The sequence below is a fragment of the Poecilia reticulata genome, chromosome 2 (genome assembly GCF_904066995.2).
Source record: "Poecilia reticulata chromosome 2, P_reticulata-male-v2, whole genome shotgun sequence".
Taxonomy (NCBI): Eukaryota; Metazoa; Chordata; class Actinopteri; order Cyprinodontiformes; family Poeciliidae; genus Poecilia; species Poecilia reticulata.
In genome coordinates this window covers 1,708,544-1,728,977 of record NC_088831.1, presented here as the reverse complement: position 1 = coordinate 1,728,977, position 20,434 = coordinate 1,708,544, and the positions used below count along the sequence as shown (strand labels likewise).

At 37.6% G+C, this 20,434-nt stretch overlaps 2 protein-coding genes and 1 non-coding gene across 10 annotated transcripts in view; 1 reads left to right on the top strand and 2 right to left on the bottom strand.

Annotated features, from left to right (window-relative positions):
* LOC103477700 (glycerol kinase) overlaps nt 1-15,670 on the bottom strand; it is a 23,919-nt gene extending 8,249 nt beyond the window's left edge. For 2 of the 7 annotated variants that reach the window (XR_001776136.2, XM_081614583.1), the window contains exons 1-13: nt 15,465-15,669; nt 9,063-9,136; nt 8,882-8,988; nt 7,969-8,046; nt 7,552-7,631; nt 7,322-7,459; nt 7,110-7,219; nt 6,035-6,101; nt 5,817-5,834; nt 4,538-4,573; nt 4,391-4,458; nt 4,252-4,294; nt 4,083-4,163 (exon numbers count right to left, since the gene is read on the bottom strand). Coding sequence is in view for 5 of the 7 variants with exons in the window: in XM_081614583.1 (XP_081470709.1) it covers nt 4,083-4,163; nt 4,252-4,294; nt 4,391-4,458; nt 4,538-4,573; nt 5,817-5,834; nt 6,035-6,101; nt 7,110-7,219; nt 7,322-7,459; nt 7,552-7,631; nt 7,969-8,046; nt 8,882-8,988; nt 9,063-9,136; nt 15,465-15,545 (981 nt within the window). In the remaining 2 variants the exon portion in view is untranslated. Of the gene's footprint in view, nt 1-4,082; nt 4,164-4,251; nt 4,295-4,390; nt 4,459-4,537; nt 4,574-5,816; nt 5,835-6,034; nt 6,102-7,109; nt 7,220-7,321; nt 7,460-7,551; nt 7,632-7,968; nt 8,047-8,881; nt 8,989-9,062; nt 9,137-15,464 lie in introns of all 7 variants that reach the window. The other 5 variants (XR_001776137.2, XM_081614585.1, XM_008430997.3 and 2 more) reach the window with 4 other exon arrangements.
* On the top strand, nt 11,253-20,434 carry wbp4 (WW domain binding protein 4). 2 transcript variants are annotated; one of them, XM_008430962.3, is made up of 10 exons: nt 11,253-11,341; nt 17,237-17,309; nt 17,380-17,442; nt 18,218-18,344; nt 18,413-18,616; nt 18,692-18,762; nt 18,851-18,926; nt 19,480-19,691; nt 19,765-19,997; nt 20,075-20,434. In XM_008430962.3, the coding sequence occupies exons 1-10, from the start codon at nt 11,286-11,288 to the stop codon at nt 20,274-20,276; spliced, it is 1,317 nt and encodes a 438-aa protein (XP_008429184.2). In that variant the 5' UTR covers nt 11,253-11,285; the 3' UTR covers nt 20,277-20,434. The 2 variants fall into 2 exon arrangements, with proteins under 2 accessions (XP_008429184.2, XP_008429190.2); XM_008430968.2 differs by lacking the exon at nt 11,253-11,341 and adding an exon at nt 16,953-17,086.
* trnae-uuc (transfer RNA glutamic acid (anticodon UUC)) lies at nt 16,580-16,651 on the bottom strand. Its single transcript has one exon. It is a non-coding gene; the product is annotated as a tRNA-Glu (tRNA).

Below are 20,434 nucleotides of genomic sequence, written 5' to 3'. Positions count from 1 at the left end.
TTAGATATTTAGGAGAACAGCAGTGCTAGAATGATGTTGAAGAAGCTCTGGTTAGGTCTTCATTTAGTTTATTGAAATATTAACTGTTTTTAATCTTTAAATAAGCTAAACTATGTTATTATGAGAGGAGCAGGTCAGGGAAGACACAGGAGAGCCAGGTGGAGTTTCAGAGTGTGAAGATATAAAAATTATATTTAATTTATAATTTAATTATATTAAAAAAATATTAATTACAGGAGACAATAAAAAAAGTGCTTGAGGAGAGGTTTAAAAATAAATTAGTGAAAATGTTTGCTACACAGTAAATAGAGTTGAGATGTATAATAATGTATACATCAGAAAATTAAGTTGTTTAAATTCTCATTCTGTATGATAAAAACATACTACTTATATTTAGTTCACATTCTGACACTGTACATTACTGTAGTGTCTGTTGTAAATCCTTGAATCCCTGCAGGAACATCAGGCTGCAGAGAGTCAGAGGGAGACAGAGACAGAAACACATATCCGTAGATATTTCAGTTATGTTTGCAGCTGAAAATGGCAGGGAAAAAAAACATTTAGGCTTTTTGCTTCAGTGTTTTTTATGGCTCATGTTTGGTAAGTTACTGAATGCAGTGCTGGAAAGTGAGACTGAGTTATCAGAGGAGCTAAGGTGTCAGATGTGAAAAGTATCATTTTTATTTATTTTGTAGATCAAATTGTTGCACTGATTAAGAGTTGTTCAAGAAGAACAAAACTTGTTTTTTAGATTTTATCTTTGCTGGTGCAACTGCTGTATCCTATTTTATGAGCTGTTTTCTACTTTGGTTTCAGAAAGAGATAGAACCAGTTCAATTGCTAGTCAATTTATGTCAATGCATTTTGACCAATAAAATATATCAGAATCTGGTAGGCTTTGATAGTGGTGGCTTAGACATGGACTATATGGGGAATATGGGCCATTTTCCATGCCTGATTTTGAATGCATATAATCAGTTCATGGGAAAAGAGAATAATCTGACCCTTCATCAGTCATGTGGCACTCTGTTGCAAAGGTTTATGATGAAGGGACAACTGTCTCTCTGATGTACCCTTTAAAAAATAAAGAGGATCCTAATGAGGTTCCGACACAAGATGAGAAACTGCTGATCCACTAGAAAAACAGCAATATTTTCATAGTAGAAACAAAGATGAGAAAGAACTATACAGAGACTGATGTCAACTAGATCAATGAACACATGAGAGGTGTAGACCTTCATGACCTAAACCCCTCAAGGTTCACTGTCATGGTCAGGTCCAAGAAGTGGTGGTGGCCCATCTCAAAAGAACACCTGTAAACAGGGTGATGGTAGCTTAGGAGGTTGGAGTTTATCTTGTACCTGGTGGATTGCCTGCTGGAACCCCACTTTGTCTGTTAGTCATTGTGACTTTGATCAAGAGGACGATTCACCCGCCTTGCCAGCCGGTGGTAGTCAGAGGAGCCGGTGGTGCCAGTGAATGACTGCCTTACTCCTGTCAAACTGTGCCAGGGAAGCTGTAACTACAATCTAGTAGCTTACTGCTATCAGTGTGTGAATGTGTGTGTGTGAATGGGTGAATGACTAAATGTGGTGAAAAGCATTTTCAGGTCATTTGGACTTGATAAAGAACTATACAAGTACAGGCCATTTACCTTTCAGATATTATTTTACAAATGTGTCGTAGGAGGAACGACCGATTTTCTCATCATGGGTTGTGACTTATTATCTTATGCAAAGGTTTGGTATAAGGCCAGTAGGTCATGGAAATAGATCTCAAATGGACACTTCTCTTCAAGTTATGACGAGATGTGACCAAGACACTTACTGGTCAGTCAATGCAAGAATCGTTTCCAGAGATGTTGCTTTTGCACCACCCATGCCTTGGAGAAATTCAAGGCTTTATTGCACATCGAGTGCTTCAAGAAAGTACATGGAAAGTAAGGAAGGGATGAAATAACCCAAAATTGAAGAAAACCAAAGTCACCAAATGGTGAGAAGGATCCATACAACTCTCCTTTGATTCCAGGCCTTGGGGTCCGGTATTCTGCAACTTTCAGGTGTGTTCCTGGTCCAACACACCTGAATTAAGTGGATCACCTCCTCAGTATGCAGTCCAGTTCTCCAAGTCCTGCTAATCACCTGAATCAGGTGTGTTGAAGCAGAGACGGATGGAAAAGATGCATGACACTGGCCCTCAATCCCTGTAGTTGGAGACTCCTGGACTAAGACTTTTGAGTTTTATTGTATGACAGTGTGACAAATGTTCATAATTTTCAGAAATATAAATGAAAGCCTCTACTGTAGATGTTATCTTTATGATCTACGTTACTGTGATGACACTACAACTGACTGAAGTTCAATATAATTATGCATAAACACTCAAGCACTCAAATTTACCTTGGTTTAGAATATATCGATAGTCAAATTTGTATTTTACAGAGCAAATGTTGCATTAAAGTAATGCTGGGGCAAGATATATTCCAATAAAGAAACAATGTTCACATATTATGATCATGTCTATTTGGAAAAAGCACTTTTAGCTCATCTTAGTATAAGAACACCATATTATCCCACCGGCCACAATTGTGACCGATCATAAAACACACTTTCACATATTTTTCCACAATTTTTAAAATTATTTCCCTTTGATTAGTTCAAAGGGCTATCAATGACATCTGATTTTAATATTTTCATGTCTGGGAAAAATTTGGGATTAAATGGGTTAAGTTTTATACTTGAATTTCTTTGGCAATGTTGAGAGGTTTTATATTGACTTTTTACATTAATTAGCCTCTTCAGAGCCTTCATATGTTATCAGTCTGTTAAAGATAGAATTACAGATAGCAGTACAATTTGCACAATGCCCACTTTGTTTTTTTCTTGGGAAAAGTTATTAAAAACAAGTTTTTGTCTAAATTAAGGTGAATTAATGGTTACTTTTTCCACATAATGTAACTGGTAGTGCTTATGATTAAAAAAATAATAATTATGTGATCGGTATCGGTGATCGGCCCTCATGGGTGATCGGAATCGGCAGAAAAAAACCTGATCGGCACATTTCTAATATTAATAGTATATTTAAAATATATCTGAAGTATATTAAATATATATTTTTAATATAATTCTGAGACAGAATTATTACACTAAAAATATAATAATTATATCAAAATATAATAATAAAGCTCTGAAATATGATATTTAAAAAGTATACTTTAAGAATACTAAGCACAAAATTAGTTGTTCCAAAATAGTACAGTTTAAGTACATCAATTAAAGTATACTAAAGTATGTTAGAATTTAGTATACTACAGTATACTTTTTTTTCACCTGGGTAAAGATAAACTAATACAGAGCTCCAAATGTTTTGAAAAAAAAAAAAAAAGACAACTTGCTCATTTGTGATGTATATCTACTGCAGGAAATGTCTCATATTTCAAAAGAACCAATTTTATTGCTATCTTTAGGTTTTAAAATGGATAAATTTATGATATCACAATGTTTTGTGGTACTATTGTGATAATGATAAAAATGACGATAACGACTTATTACTTCTTTTTTAGGTAACTTTGGTTCTAATATTTAATATGCTTCTTTCTGACCCCAGTCACATGAATAAAAGTGATTTCTGTCATCAAACTGCACACAGCAGCTGCATTTAATCACATTTATTGATATTTACCAATACCCTAAAAGAAAAAACTGTGGGGAAAATGGTAAAACTTAACATATTGGAATTTATCATGACAATAAATGACAATTTTTGTCACAATAAAATAATAAACAATGCAATAAATGCTCAGCCCTAAATAAAATGTTTGGAAAAAGATAGGATGGAGGCATTTTCTTCTGTGGGATGTTGATATTTATGAAAAACAATATAAAAGCAGCACATAGCTCAGGACACGATGAGAAGAAAAATGAAACATGCATGTTATTGTATTATGCGTTATTTTATGTTATACTTAAAATCATGTCAGGTAAATCTATGAAGAGCCAAAGAGGCACAGTAGAAAACTGCAGTAGAATAAAAATGAACTACATGAAGTCAAACATGATAATAGTTGAGAAATGTTACTCTACCTCCAGAGCGTAATAGGTGGGCTTGTCCCGGCCCATTTTGTAGGCGACCGTCGTCAGCAGACCGTTATTAGACATGACAGGCTGCAAGTTGACACACACCACTTGAGTTTATACTGTTTTGTTATTTTTTTGTTGTTGTTTTGTTTGTTTGAAATAAAAACTTAATTACCCTTGTCCCAGTGTTTCGCAGGAGAAAACATCCAGTTCCATACCTGAAGGAATAACAGAGGAATTTCTAAAGACAGGATCGCCGTTCGTTTAAAAAATAATTAATTGAAAAACCCAGCAGGGCGAAAGGAAGCTCATACGTGTTTTTGACACTTCCATCTTGAAAACACATCTGACCGACGAGAGCAGCTGACTGGTCACCAAGACACTGGTTCAAAAGAAACATTATAGTTTAAATAAATGTAGGTATGAATGAATATTTAGAATTAAAAAAATGACAGACTTACCCCTGAGATGGGAATACCTGTCAGGGCCCCGGCTTTCTGTCACGGAAAATCAAATCCATAAGATTCAAATCCAATTTTTTATTTGTAATCAAAATTTAAATTCACTTTTAATTAAATCTGAGTTTAATCTCAAATTCTGAGGAGAATTTAAATGTACACAGATTGAAACTGCATCTGAATTCAAATTTCAACTCAAATCCAGCATTTGGTTCTGGTTTTATTGACCCGATCCAATCAACTTATAGTTTTAACAGTTCAACTCTTTACAGTTAAAACGAAATGAAAAAAATACTTAACACATCTTAAACAATGTTATAACTTGACAAAAGTAAATGTGAAAATAGGTCTAAACATGATGAATAAACAAGCTCAGGTAACACAGGCGTAGGAAAAATAAATCACTTGTTATTTGACTAAACAAAGTCAAATAACAGGAAAGCAGCCGACTTCTACCAGCAGATCGAAGGGTGAATCTTTGGGAAATAAAGTCTTCACTCCCACATGCAAATTAGGGTTAGAAGTTTATAGAGGAAATACAATGTGAAAGGAAAACTGTGAAGTGTGAAGACGGAGTGGTATGTGAAGGACAACCAGCAGAGCAGCCAACAGCAACAGCCACCATCCAAAACATTCCCAGCAGCTAAAATAGATCCAGGGTTGGTCTCATATTAAGGGTCTAGTTTTAGCAAATACAGAATCATCAAGACGGAAGAATGTTTATCCTTATTTTTATTAAATTTAGTTTGTTCCCTAAAGATTTAAGGAAAAAAAGGTTAAATTCAGCAAAATCTGACTTTTATATCTTACATGTTTAAGTTTTCCAGTCAAATATTACTAATGTAAAACTAATATCACACTAATCACTAATATCATTTTTGATACAATTCATCCAATATGTAATATATCAATTAATCTAAAACATTTATATAAAATACTAAAATATTTCTATTGATAAATTGTAATTTTTGCTAATTTAATTGAGATAATCAGACAACAAAATACAGCATCAGTGCAGACTTAAAGTCTGCACAATCAAATCTAAATATAAAATATTTTTTAAAAAGTTCATTAAATAACATTAAAATTAAACTGACAAAACTGATTTTGATCTTTGAAAAATTAAATATTGCTTGGAAACACAAAATCTTTATAGCTTCTGTTAAGGTGCGGACCTTTCCTCCACGTTTGGAGTTTTGGAATGGTGGATTTATTTGCCAGTGATGGAAAAGCCAAATAGGTTACATGGTGAGTAAAAGAGTGAGGATGAGTTATCACTTACCCAGCAAGAACTTATTTTCTAACAGTGAGAAAAGAGAGATAATTGCACAAAAAATGCCTAAAAGAATTTTTAACAGTCAACCTTCATGCACTTAAAAACATCCTGAAAAACATTTCTTACATAAGACAAAAAGATAAAACCTTTTCACTTCAGAATCAATAAAATTAGTAGGATCCTTTTTAGTATTGAACTGCATGAACAAAGAGTTTGCGTCTTACCAGCAGGCCGTATATTTCTGATGAGCTCCTCACTTTAGGCAAGATGTGCATAGGAACACCAAAATATCTAAAAAAGTAAACCAATGGAAGATATAATTAGGAGAACATTCTGTGCTCTGGAAGTCCTCCATTTTAATCTCTGTAGGATTAGGATTAGAGTAAAAATAATAGTTTTTACAGTTATACTGCCTCCTTGTGTAGTCTTTTCCAGAAGCTTTTTAAAGTAGATTTCAGAACTGAGGTCTGGTCACTTCAGAAGCCATCTAGTCTGCCCATTTGGGTGTTTGGGCACCAGATTTTAGTGGTTGGAGCATTTCTGTCACATTTTTGGTTTTGGTTGTATTTACCCAGAATGCCCTGCGGTATAGTCCGCTTCCTACTTTCAGAGCGGTCTCTGGTCCGCTTGCCTGATTCGAACCGCTCCTCAACCGAGCAGACAAGAGTTTAATTATTTGTTTGGATCAGAGCAAATAATTAGAGCATTCACATCTCTCCAAACGAAAAGGACTTTGTAGACAACCGGACTGGAGTTGGATGAAAGTGGCCTGAATGGACCCTCAGTAAATGTTTTTATCCCACTTTCATGGATCTTTGTAACAATCACATCTTTTCTTGTACATTTTTTGGACTCTTTAGATATTTTTGCTGTATTTTGCTCGTCTTCATGAATCCACTCAGGTTTTTTCTTACACTAGCAGCTGATGGCTCTAAGGTATTTATTTTAGTGATGCATCTTAGATTAATCTCACATCAAAACAACTACATGTAACTGAGCTCAGTCTTTCTCAAGATTTCTATTAAAATTTGTAAAGAATAAATTCCTAAAACCTTTATAATTTAATATTTTGTAATCTTGTATGTTAATTGAATACTATCATAAGTTTGTCACAGAATTACATCTCCAAAAATGGTGCATGACTGTCCAATAGGCTGAACTTCAGAAAGTATAAACCCAGTTGGTAGAGTCGCATCAGCAGTTTTGTTCATGAATTAAAACAAAAACCATAAACGTACACAAAATAAATCTTATTTCAACATGATAAAATAAAAATAAAATCAAGTCTAGGAGCCATACTTGCAAAGGTCTGGATCCCAGGCCATTGTGTGAATATTAAACAGCATGGTTCTGCTGGCGTTGGTCACATCTGTGCAGTGGATTCCGTCTGATTTTCCCCCTGTCAAACACTGTTAGGAAGACATTTGAAAACTTTAAACATTGTTTCATCCGTTCATTTACAATTTCCACTGGTCTCTACAAAAGAGGTGATGCAGGAAATCTATGAGGACCCAAATAAGCCAGGAGTCGATGGTGCCGAACATGGCGCGGTGAGACGCCACGGCCTGTTGGACCTCCTCCACATTGTCCAACAGCCAGCGAAGCTTTACCGCACTGAAGTAGGTGCTGAGCGGGAGGCCCGTTTTATGCTGCAGTGACACAAAATCCCCATTGGATGTACACCAAAATAAATAAATAAAAACAATGAATCACTGGGAGAGAAGTCAGGTCTCAGTCTTACTCGTAAATGGTTCTTATCCCTGCTTGGAGTTTTATCTATAAGATGCTCAATCGTTGACTGAGTTCGCAGATCCAGCCATACTAAACAGGAACACAACAAATCAGATCAATTCGCTGCTCTTAGGTACACTTGGAGTTACATTTAGCTACAAATCGTTAGCATAAATTTTGTATGCTACTAGTGACCTCTAGTTGTATGTTTGAGAATTTCTCTTGAAATCTTTCCACGGAAACACACCAATAATCTAATAATCTATCAACTGAGCAAGAAAATGCTTTATATGAATTCCTGTAATAGAACCCGCAACCCTCAATGAGGTGATTATGCCACTACTATGTCTCCCAAACATCACTTTTGCCGTCTTCCAAACGCAGTACAACAGCATATTAAACAAATGGCTGCCATAGAGATCGGTACCAATGGCGTTGTAGAGGGGCTCCCCTGTCAGCTTGTCCCACACTACAGTGGTCTCCCTCTGGTTGGTCACTCCAACAGCTGCATCAAATTAAACACAATGATGGCTGACAATCACACAGAATGCAGCTTAACATATGAGAAAAAGTCAAACACAACTGATTTGGAAATCTGAGCACTGAAGATATTAATACATTTTATAAACTTTAAGGATTTGTTTTTAGCTTTGTGACCCGGATTAATGAATGATTTCCAATTAACTGTTTTATGTTCTCATTTACATTTTTCACAAAATGCTGATGTTTATAAGGTAGAAAGAAAGTACATTGTCTTTCATTGCAAGGCTCAATAACCGCTGAGTCAGCAGAAGTATGGGTCAGATCGACTAAAAGAAATTATTTTAATTATGAGAATAAAGTTATATTAGGAGAATAAATATGAAATATTACCAGAAGAAAGAAGAACCAGAAGAATGTCACAAGAATTCACAAAAAAAATGATTTCAATGAAAAAAAAAAGTTTCATTAGTTATCAAGATTGGACATAACCAACTTAACAAGTCTGTGTGGTTCTTTCTTTGAAACAGACTCAAAGACCTGCTTATGATAATCTTTTAACACGTCAGCATCAAGTTATATTTGTAAAACCGACACCAGAGCACATCAACATTGCTCATTTCAGTTTTTATTATCTTTTGTGGAGGAGTTCTCATAAAATTACTATATCATTTTTCTAATATTACAACTTTATTCTGACTGGTAATATTGTAACCTTATTATAGAATTATTTCAGCTTTACTCTGTTATTATTAGGACTTATTCAGAGAATAAGATTATTGTTGTACAACTTTATTCTCATAATTCTTTCTTTTTTCTTAGCCTGGTCCTAATACTCGATCGTAGTATAATTGTTGTACCTTTAATGTTTGACACGTCAATGTTGAGCTGTGTGAGTTTTTCACATGCGCGCTCTATGCACTCGTACACCGACTGCAAGATTTCTTTGGGATCTTCCTCCACCCATCTGGACATGAAGGAAGATTACAGGGACACATTAGTTGGACGAGGTAACATCAGACAGCAGATGACCGGCCTTACCCTTCCTTAGGAAAGAGCTGTTTGATTTCCACTTGATGATGGCTGAGCAGCTCTGCTGTTTTTGAGTTGAACACCTGAAAAATGGAGAGAAAAAACCTGATGCAATTTATAGCTTGCTTTTATGTGTACTGCTATGAGAGATTATTTTATTCCCAAAAGGAAAATATTAAATAGCACTTAAATGATTGGCATTTGCAAAAAACAGAAACCACACAGCCAGTGTCTGTCAATGAACAAAAATAAATCTGCATGTGTAACATGGTGCGACTCATTTATCGCTGAAACGTCACAGTTGCGAAATTAAATCCAAAGGAAAACCTCGGTACAAGCCAACAATATCAAACCTTAGAGGTAAAAACTCTAAGGTGTGTTTTAAAAACCAGGTGGAAATGATGAGTCATTTTAATAAGACAACATAAAAAGAAAAAAAAATCTTGGCTCCAAATGACAACCACACCTGAAAAACAAATTAAATCAACTCAACTGAAAGCTCTTCTTTATACTTCACTTATACTCAGTGGTGAAGTATAAGTGAAGTAACGAATCTTACTGTACTTAAGTACAGTAACGAATCTGTGATTCGTTACTGTACTTAAGTACAATTTGTGTATGTGTACTTTACTTAAGCAGATTTAATAATGGGTACTTTCTACTTTTACTCCACTACATTTTACAGTAAGTATCTGTACTTTCTACTTCACTACATTTCTACAAAACTGTCGCGTTACTCGTTACATCCAAGTCGCGTTGCGCTTTTTGTCCGTTAAAATGTGAAGTTCAGGGATTTAAGGTGGCGCCGTAAAGCCATTCAATAACGTGACTTACGTGTCTGTTGTCACCCATCGCCTCCCCCTTTACTGGCACGCGGAGCTCCAGACATGCGCAGTGGTTTCCTCTGAGCGGGAGAAGATGTCTGTCTAATCGTCAGTAATATAATAGCGCTGCATAAATCATAAGATATGGCGACATGTAAAATCAGCAGCGCTTCGCTTTCACAGACGGTGGGAACTTCGTCCAACTTTTAGCGTCACTTGGAAGGAAAGCTTAAAGAAAGGTAAGATCTGTGGACGTGATGCTAGCAAAGATAGCTGTACAGAAACACATGTTGAATCTGCAATGAAAAAAGTTGTCACTCATGCGCTGAATTATTGTGTGGAGGTGTTGACTGAGGTGTCGCAAATATGGGACAACGCTGTGACCAAAGTCTGCATTGATATGACATTCAGGAACGATCCGATTCTTCTGGACGGATCTTTACTGATTAAATTTATTTCAGCTCTAAGTATTTAATATCTAGGTGTTTCATGGGAATGTGGATCTTTCAGATCAATTTGAGAAGCAATTTTGATAGGTAAACTTAATTTTTTTGTGTCACGTAGCACGGGGTGCTGGTCTTGACTTGGTCTTGGATAGGTGGTCTTGACTACAACTCTGCTACATGGCTCCTCGGTTGGATGTCCTCCCCCACCCACCTTTCTGTTGGATTTCTTTAAAAATAAATGCCACTAGTGGCAAAAAAAAAAGTGAAGTTCATGTTATGTTAGGACAGGAGACCAGATGTTTCCATTCCTGAAATTATGATGCATAGAATCACATATCTAAGTCTAAAGCATGTTACAGAGAGTAAACATAATAAAAACATACTTTATCTGTGGCATTGTTCATTAAAATGCCACATTTCTAATGTATTAAAATTAAATATGATCGGTTCACTTAATGATATTGTATTAGGGATTAGGTAATGCATTCAGCAAGTACTTTTACTTTTAATACTTAAGTATTTTTAAAAGCCAGTACTTTTTACTTTTACTTAAGTACAAATGTTAATGTGGTAGTTTTACTTGAGTACATTTTTTGTCTGTGTATTTGTACTTTTACTTAAGTACTTTTTTGAGTACTTTCTTCCCCACTGCTTATACTTTTACACGAGAACCAACCAAAGTAAATGCTTCACTTAAATCACTTTACTAGCATGACACTTATCTTTTGTTTTTTTCAGTTTGAATTCTTACTAATGTCCAAACTTAAAACAGAACATTAGTCTATGTTCTGCCCCAGGCTGGAAGTTGGAAATGTAATAATTAGTTTTAAAAAGTTCTATAGTATTAATTTCTCTGTATTTTATTTTGAAGGAGAATTTTGAGGTAGCAGTGCATTGTGGGTAGCAGAGGCAGTTGCAGTTTGGAATACCTGTTCGCAGAGAAAAAGCCTGCCTGTTAATGTATGAACTTCACCTCCTGTGTTGTCAATCTTTTCTTACACCTCCGGAAACAATGGCTGTAAGTTCAATCTGTGTTCTGTTTGGTGTTATATGTTTTGTTAGTTTATTTTGAGATTGTTTTCCAAATGTGTTTATTCTAGAAAAGCCATATCCTGATAGTTTTTATTTACATAGCAACGGTTACTACGTGACTGTTTCTTAACTGTCACGTAGCTACATGACTGTTTCTAAGGTTAATTCTATTCTGACATTAGAAGTTTATTCTGTGTATTTAGAGCTGATACATATTTTATTTTTCTGTGACTAAAAATATATGTAGATATATTTACATTTTCTGAATGCCATTTTTATACTTTCAATCGCTTAAGTTGGAGAAAATTATTTAAAAAAAATAAGCATTAAGTGATACAAGTGATACGGATGCAAATATTTTCAGGCTCATAAATTAAAATGCATTCCCTCCTACATTAATAGACTAGAAAGTTGAGCAAAAAATGTTGTGAAACATTTTTCTGATTTGTGAAACTTCAAAAAATGGCAACTTTTGCCCCTTTTTTTCCCCAGTCTCGATCACACAAGATCTGCTCTAATTCCAAATCTACAACACCTAGACACTTCAAACACTTCGGCCTGGACGTTAGGCCAGACACTTCTGGATCAGATTATTTTCAATTAATAGCAGAATATTTAAAACCATGTTTGGGATTTGTGAAACCTTTTTCTGATTTGTGAAACTTCACTTAACAGACCACTGCAGAAGATTTTTCCTTCCTTCAGCCATCACCAGGGGTGAAAGTAGTTTTAAATTCTTGGGGGTACTATGACACACACACACACACAAAAAAATATATATATATATTGCATCTTTGTGTGCTTTGGAGGTTCTGTGCCGATTAATTTTTTTGCGAAGCGATAAAAGCTGGGTAGCTCTTGAATTGCTACAAAATGGAGCTGCATTTCCTTCAGCCCACTGGCTGCAATGTTGACACATTGAGATGCCATGAGACCTAAATTCTGAACATCATGGCATGGAATGCATCTCAGTTTTTCATGTCTGGCATATATCCATTCATTTTAGCTTTTAAACTGATTATATTGATCCTGTGTCCAGACAGACGGATAATCAGTAGGCCTAGTAGTAGTAGGCATGTTTGTTCTGAAGATCCTGCAGCTTCCACTTCTCTTCCTAACATGATGCCTCCTCACCCTGACTCTCATACTGATAGGAGGAACCACGGCGCTCTGATAAGTTAAAGCACATCTTCTGAAGTTGGGATATTTTTCCTCCAACAGGTTCCAGAGGAATCACCTCAAACCAGATGTTGGACTGGATTTTATTTCATTGTCATTTGTGAATGTTAGAGCCTCATTTTCAACAGTGGAGCTATAAAGGTTGAAAAGGGTTATTATTTTGGAGAAAATCTCATCAGCATCAATATTTCCACTAAATAAGAGGCAAAATAATAATAATTGTTTGATAAAGGAAAAGCCTCTCAGATTCTGAGCCCGACAGCACCAAACTATTTTTTTATATTAGAAAATTAATTTAATTTCACATAATTATTACGGTAGAAACCATTTGTTTGTTAAATACTTAATGAAACATATTTACCATGTTTGATGTTTGTTGTGAATGACGTATAGTCACAAAGAACGAGATAATTAGTCCAAGTTTGTCATTTATTGAACGTTCAGAAGCTACAGCGGCTGCGATGCACCAAGACAAAGGTAAAATAACCCGAACAGGTGATCAACTCTAAGCCACTTGCACCTTTTTACTCTCCGTCTCTCTCTGTGATTTAAGCACACTTGTTGCCATGGCAACCTCCTGCGCTCCACATGCCGACCAGAGATTACGTTAAAAACATAACATTCAGTCTGTTACGATATTAGGTTTTCAGCCTAGATATTTATTTTGCGATTACCAATAGGTGCTCCCTGAACACAGCGGTGGTGAGTTCATTTTAAACTCCTGCTCTGCTAGCTATTTTGGTAATGGAACCGAAACGCACAGAATTGCGCAACACCTTGTTGAAACAATAATCACTGAGATTATTAGTTTTGTTGGGTCATTAATTTGAACACGTTTTGTTGATGTTTTTGTTCTATAATAAAGTTACGAACGTTTTAAGCCAGTCAGAGGAGGACGTGCTGGTCTCAGCGTCCTGGCTGTGTTCAGTTTGTCACCTAATGTCGAGATCGACTCAAAACCTTCCGCTATCGACATATTGCACCGCTGCTCTAGCAAAGCACAAATAGTTCAGAAACAATATGAAATGGGAAAAAAGCTATTTATTAACTGATTAAGTCGTGTTTTAGATTGTTCTTGAAAAACTAATCAGTCACGGCTGATTAGTGGGTAAACTCACGGCTGCACAGTGAACCCACTGATTCTTTACAGCTGACAGCCGCTCCTCTCTCTTGCAGGTACTGCGAACCCCCGCTAAATCTTTTAGGGGTACGCGGTACCCGACCATACCCGCCTACTTTCACCCCTGGCCATCACCATCTACAATAACTCTTTGAAGAATTAATGAGTTACACCAACATTTAATTTCCCATTGGGATTAATAAAGTGGTTTTGAATTAGAATTGAATTTGAAAAAGACTGCATGGAACAAGTGTGAATGGAAATCTGATCTTTATTGAAGTCTCACAAATCACATAAAGGTTTCACAAATTCCAAACATAGATTAAAATATTCTGCTATTAGTTGAGAAAATTTAGTCTATCTTTGGGTGCGTTCACACTGCAGCCTGAAGTGACCCAATTCCGATTTATTTTGACGTAATGCGACCTATATTCGATCTTTTCATGGCAGTGTGAGCAGCACAGGTCGGATTCTTTTCGAATGTGACCCATATCCGATACGTATCCGATTCAAATGCGACCTAACGTCCAGGCCGCATTCATCCGAACTGAACGTCACTGATTCTCAGCAAATCTCACTATTCTGTATCCTGACACGCGCAAGCGGGAAGAAAAACAACCATGACGGACTATAATGAGGATTAAGTTGTTAATATGCTGCTCCGGCCGGACAACAACTTCATGTAAGCTAAGTCCACCGTTAGCCTCCATGTTTACTTCTGTAAACACTGAGCACTTCTTCTTTTTATGGCAGTTGGCAGAACACTGAGAACGCTGACGCTATTGCGCCCTCTACTGCGCATGCGGGACACTTTCAGATCATTTGCCCGTTCACACTGCAGAACGCATAGAGGTCGCATTTACTGGCAGTGTGAACGGCCCTGGAAAAAAAATTCGGAATTGCCAAAAAAATCAGAATTAGATCACTTCAGGCTGCAGTGTGAACGCACCCTTTGAAGAGTCTAGGTGTTGGAGTTGGAGCAGCTCTCATGTGGGAACACCAGCGATCAACGCTTAAATGTCAACTGTCTGCCAACTATCATATGAGGGAGAGACGGAATTCTATCTGAAGCAGTCACATTTTCTGAAAAAAGCAGTCCGAACAACTGCTTCCCGTGCAGGATCCATAAAAGCAATCCGAAACCCCTTTGAAGCGTATGAGAGCCATTTCTCGTCTCCGATAGTACCGCGATTCATTTCTGTAGCTCACTCACAATAATAACAGAGATGAGAGAAAGATGGTGAGCGCCGAGCTCTGAAATTTTTCAGTAAAGTATGGAAATGAATGGCTGAGAGCCTGAGTTTACACTGTCACATGATTTCACTCTGAAGCACCTTAATAGAAAACCGTAAGCCCTAGAGAAATTTCGAAAACATTTTACGGGAGCAGGCATTCGGTGCAATTTCATGACCGACTTTCATACCAATAGAGCGATTTTTGTAGGCATCACGGCGATTTCAAAATTGCTTAGGGGGTCAAAAAGACCCCGTAAGAGCTGCCGAAACGCAACTCTAAAAGAGTTGCGTTTCGGCAGTTGGAAATTTCAACTGCCGAAATTTCAGCAGTTGGAAATTTCAACTGCCGAAATTTCAGCAGTTGAGGAGGATGGCCAGGGTTGTCCGCTGCTCTTCCCTATGTAATGCTATGGCAGGCCCCAATAAGTTCACCAACGTTCATTTTCTTTTTAACACATATCCTTTAGCCAGCGTGAAAGCTAAATATATTAGATCGGTCAAGGGCACGGCCAGCTGTGACACATTAAAAGCAACCCCAATGGCTTTCCCTGGCGAGCTCAATCTGTCCGTCTTACCAGAAATCGAGTGGAGCTCGTTCCCTGGTCGATGGCACCAACCAGCGGGCCCAGGTTTATCCGGTGAGAGGACGCCACCATGGAGCTGTTCTTGGGCCGTCCCGGGAGCTGAAAACCCGATTACCAGCACCGGTGCGGAACAGTTGTTGAAGTCTGAAGATGGGGCGTGCCAGCGCGCGGTCTGCCGCGATCTTATGACGTGACAGTTTCAGTCGCTCTCAAAAAAGACGTAACTATGGGGTCGTTTACAAAAGGAAAAAATGCACGCAAACCTTTTTACAGAAATAAATTTTATTTCGCTTTCTTTTATATTTTGTGAGGCTTTTAGCAGTATCATTAAAATAGAGAAAATGTTTTCATTGTATGTGATAATATAATTTTATTATTCAGTTATTTCAGTTCACAAAGTGCAATTTAAGCTATGTAGAATACTTCATTGTTATCAAAGGGAAATTAAATCTTGTAACTCTTATTAGGTAAGATTTTTCAACGAGTTATTGTAGATAGCGATGGCTGTTGGCAGGAAAATCTTCTGTAGTCTTCTGTATTACAGCGAATCTGAAAAAGCCTGTGACTGAAGACACTATAGATTCCCAACACAGTCTCAAGAGGAGCATGGCCAGGGTTTTCCATAAGTTAAATTAAATTAGCTAACACATAAGTGTGCTTCCAATATTATTCTGAACATGGAATGGTAACATTATATGCCAATTCATATTTTGGTATATATAGCTTTGTAAAGAAAAATGTTTTTACATATAAATATGTCTCCATGTCATGAAAGTATATTATGAGACAGATAACCTGTGAAAAAAATAAGCTCCTCCATCTTCTCCTGCTATTATTGCCATCTGAAGAAATGCGCCACTCCCGGTCAAAATCAAGTAATTACAGCCAGGAGTATGGAGAGGACATGGACGGAGAGATATGCAAGAATAAAACCAAAGGTACACACAGTATGTTGGGGAGAGTAAAAGTCATATTTTACTTAAAGTGACTTCGAAAGCAAAGATATGACAGTAAAGCCTCAAACTACAATACTGTATACACCTATGTACGAAAGTGAGTCCTTAAGAATGTTGCTGAAAAAGGCAGCGGTCTGTGAAAAAGTTACCTTCCCATACCGGGAGTCGAACCCGGGCCGCCTGGGTGAAAACCAGGAATCCTAACCGCTAGACCATATGGGACTCATGGTCACCAGCGCCTACCATTTAGAGACATGTCTACTAACACCATATGTAATTTCTGTCGGCGTGTTTCACAAGTTTTAATTACACTACCAGGGTAAACGAGTAGTTGTTTTCGTATGCTCCACCAGGGGGAAGCACTTCATTGGTAATGTTACCCGATGTCAAACAAACGGGTCAAATGTTGAAAACATACTTATTCTATTAGAAACACTTATTTCCTTTTCGTAAGTACCTTTTGTGTTTATTCAGTCTAAAATTACTATTTAAACTTTATACATTATTTTCTTACTTGGACGCTGTTTAGTTTGACAACGCATGATGACGTAATCAATAAAGGACAGTGTTGTGGTTGTTGAAATGTGGAAGGCAGTTGTCCTCATATTCAGCTTGTTTGACCAATTTCTTTTTACTTTGACCACGCATAACTAAAATGTACGTAATGAAAAACTCTCCGGAGTTTATTATCTGTATGCATTTGTGACGTCAGACCGGTTAAATATTTAGCATTGTGTTTTACGTTAGCAACGAAGGCTAAAGCTAAATGTTTTCTTCTTTAATTCAAAAATGTTGTGCATTTTCCAGGGCGGATTATTGGAAGTCACAACCGAGGAAATTCTGCCAGTACTGCAAGTGCTGGATTGCTGACAACAAGCCTGTGAGTATTACAGAAACATACATTGTTATCCCTGGAGGTAATGCTACTACTTCTAATGTTTGATCTGCAGAGCATCGAGTTCCATGAAAGAGGGAAGAATCACAAAGAAAATGTGGCTGCTAAAATTTCAGAGGTAATATTGATTTTATATTTATTTATGGGATAAATAACCAATTAACACACAATGAACACAAATGCATTTGGGGTAAAATAAAAATAATTGTTGCTTTACTCATGTTATAAAAGTTTACACCGAAAATATTTTTCCTCTCTTACTAATATAATATCTAGTATCACTTCACAAACATACTAAGTTTGTATTGTTATACAGAATCCAGTTTGGACCCTACTTGAGCAAAGCATGTGGAGGTAGAGGAAAAGAGGAAGAAAACTGCAGCAGAATCAGTTCTAGATTTAGCTCAGAAACTCCAGAAGACACACATAGCACCTTCAATTATCACAGATAAGAGAAATAAAACTACGCTGGACATAACTAACTCCTCAGTATATTTTCTGAAAACAGTTAAGAAGTATAACAAAGCTAAATAAGAAAAATAACTTATACAATTTTTAATTTTCATTTTGAATTAAGTATTTTTGAACTAACTTAAACTGAAGCATTGAGCCAGGAATAGATTTTGCTGACTAGAAAGAGACGGCAAGAAAATTTAGGATATTGCCATGAATGCATAATGAATGATGAAAATATTTTGTTTCTATATTGCTGTTTAGAACTTGAATAAACATTACAGATGATCAACCAGAGAGAAAGTGCCTCATTTGGCATCATTCTAAGGACTGGCAGTAGAGATAAGCTCCAGGCTTCCGCATCACGACTAACGTTGCTATTGGCCGCTATTGGCCGATCAGCAGCAGCCGCTGATCTGTCTCTGACCTTCTCTGCGTAGATTAAGAAAAAGAGTGTTGAAAAGGCGAAGAAAGAGGAGCGGATGTCCAAGGAGTTTGCAGCGATGGAGGAGGCAGCGCTGAAGGCGTATGAGGAAGATTTGAAGAGGATGCAGCGGGGATCAGATGGTAATTCACCAACATTTTATTAAGTGTTTTTGCTATTTATTTGGATTTAAATTGAGTATATTTTGTAGGATCAAGTTCTCCAGTTCGAGCAGCCCCTCAATATCAGCCTGTACCTCTGGTGGGAGTTCAGCCCAAAAAGCAGCAGCAGCAGCAGAAGAAGAAGGGATGGAAGGCGAGCAGGAAGTCCAGAGAGGGACCGAGAGAGATGCAGGTTTGGATGGAAGGCCAGAGCGATGAGGGACACACCTACTACTATAACACCGTGACAGGAGGTGAGGCAGGCTGATGCAACAGAACCTCCTGCTGGAATCCAGAACCATTTCTGTCTTATTTCTCCTTTTCTGCAGTGTCTCAATGGGAAAAACCTGAAGGTTTCCAGGGAAGAAGTTCAGCTTCTGCTCAGTCCCAGCAGTCTGAGGTAAATTCTGTCCTCAAGTTCTGCTTCCTGTGGAGCTTCACATTCTGCTTCCTGTTGAGCTTGACGCTCTGATCCCGTTTCCCTTCAGAGTTCCTTGGGTTCTCCCTGGATGGGGGCTGTGAGTCCGGATGGCTACACATACTTCTACAACACAAACACAGGGGGTGAGGGGTTCCTGCCTAAGCCCAGTCTGTTTTTACAGTGTGTTTGCTAGCTTCTATTAGTCATTATAAGTTCAATATTTAATTTTTGTTAGTTATAGTAGTAGGTTTTGTTTTTGTTCTTCATACTTTTGTTCATTATAGATGCAGAATTCCAAAAGGTCATAGTATTGTATTGTGATTATGAATACGTCGATTGGGTCAATTTCAAGAAACATATTCAATTGTTATTGAACAACTAACTGACTCTGGCGTTTTCTCCCAACTGTGGCTGTCACTGTGTTGTGGACTAAGTACAGACAGGAATATGTACTTAGTCCTGTCTGTACAGGACTAAGTATGTTTAGTAAAACATACTAAAACATAAGTTTAGTATGTTTTAGTTTTAGAAACACAAAATGTAGTACCAAATATAGATTTTCCCCAGTAATTGCCATTTTTATTTTATTTACAAGAAGTTTTTCCATTACAGTTTTCATTATGTCATTAGTTTTAGTTAACTATTATAACTTTGATCCAGAAGTCAACCATGTCGGTTTTGTTTGTCTCCTCCTAGAGTCCAGCTGGGAGAAGCCGGCGGACTTTCCTTCCAGTGAGGAATCGGAGACCCAGCTGGAGAAAGAGGAGAACGCAGGTGAGGACCAGAGTTCCCAGCTGGAGACGGCGCCCGCAGGGGAGGAGCGCTCCGAGTCTGACGGGTCAGCACTGGAGCTGCAGCCGGTGGGAGAAGTAGATCTGAAGCCCAAAATCCCCAAAATCAACTTCAGGGTGAGATTAAATAAAAACATCGCTCAGGCGAATTTTAAAGAGCGAGGCATGAGAATTTATTTCTTGTTTTTAGAAAAGAAAATCAGAGACTGAACCCTCAGAAAAAGAAGGTGAGGATAAAGTGGCAGAAGAAGCTCTGGAAGAGGAAAAGAAAGAGACAAAACCAGAGGAAGAGGCGCAGAGGTCAGGACCCAAACCAGAGACGGTAGCAGAGGTGGCGACAGCGGGAAAAACTCCAGTAAAAAGGCCCCGAGCAGCCAATCCGTACGGTGCCTGGGAACGGATCCAGCAGAAGCAGGATCCATTGTAAGTATTCCCAACCCGACACATGAAACGAAGTGGACCACAGGTAATCAGCTAGTGTTTTCCCGTCTGCTTCCCAGTGCTAACGTTGATTTACAGCTGCCCCAGACGGAGGAGAGCGTGGCCGGCACTCCGGCAGAACTCCCGTCGGAACCCAAACCCAAGTTCAAGGAACGTGTCATCACTTCTCTGGGAGAGGAGGGCGGACCCGCCTCATTCCGGAGGAACAAGGCCCAAAACGGGAAGAACAGGAGCCTTCGGCAGAGAGACGACGACGACTGATCTCAGCAGAAGCTTTCAGATGGAGACTTTCTTGGAAGTAAAAGTTTCTAGGAACATGTCAGTGGATTGACATGAACTTTTGTAGGAGGTTTTTTATTTTTCTGAATGTATGATGAGCAGAATTTGGCCAGATTAAAATGTATTTTTTATGCACTGAA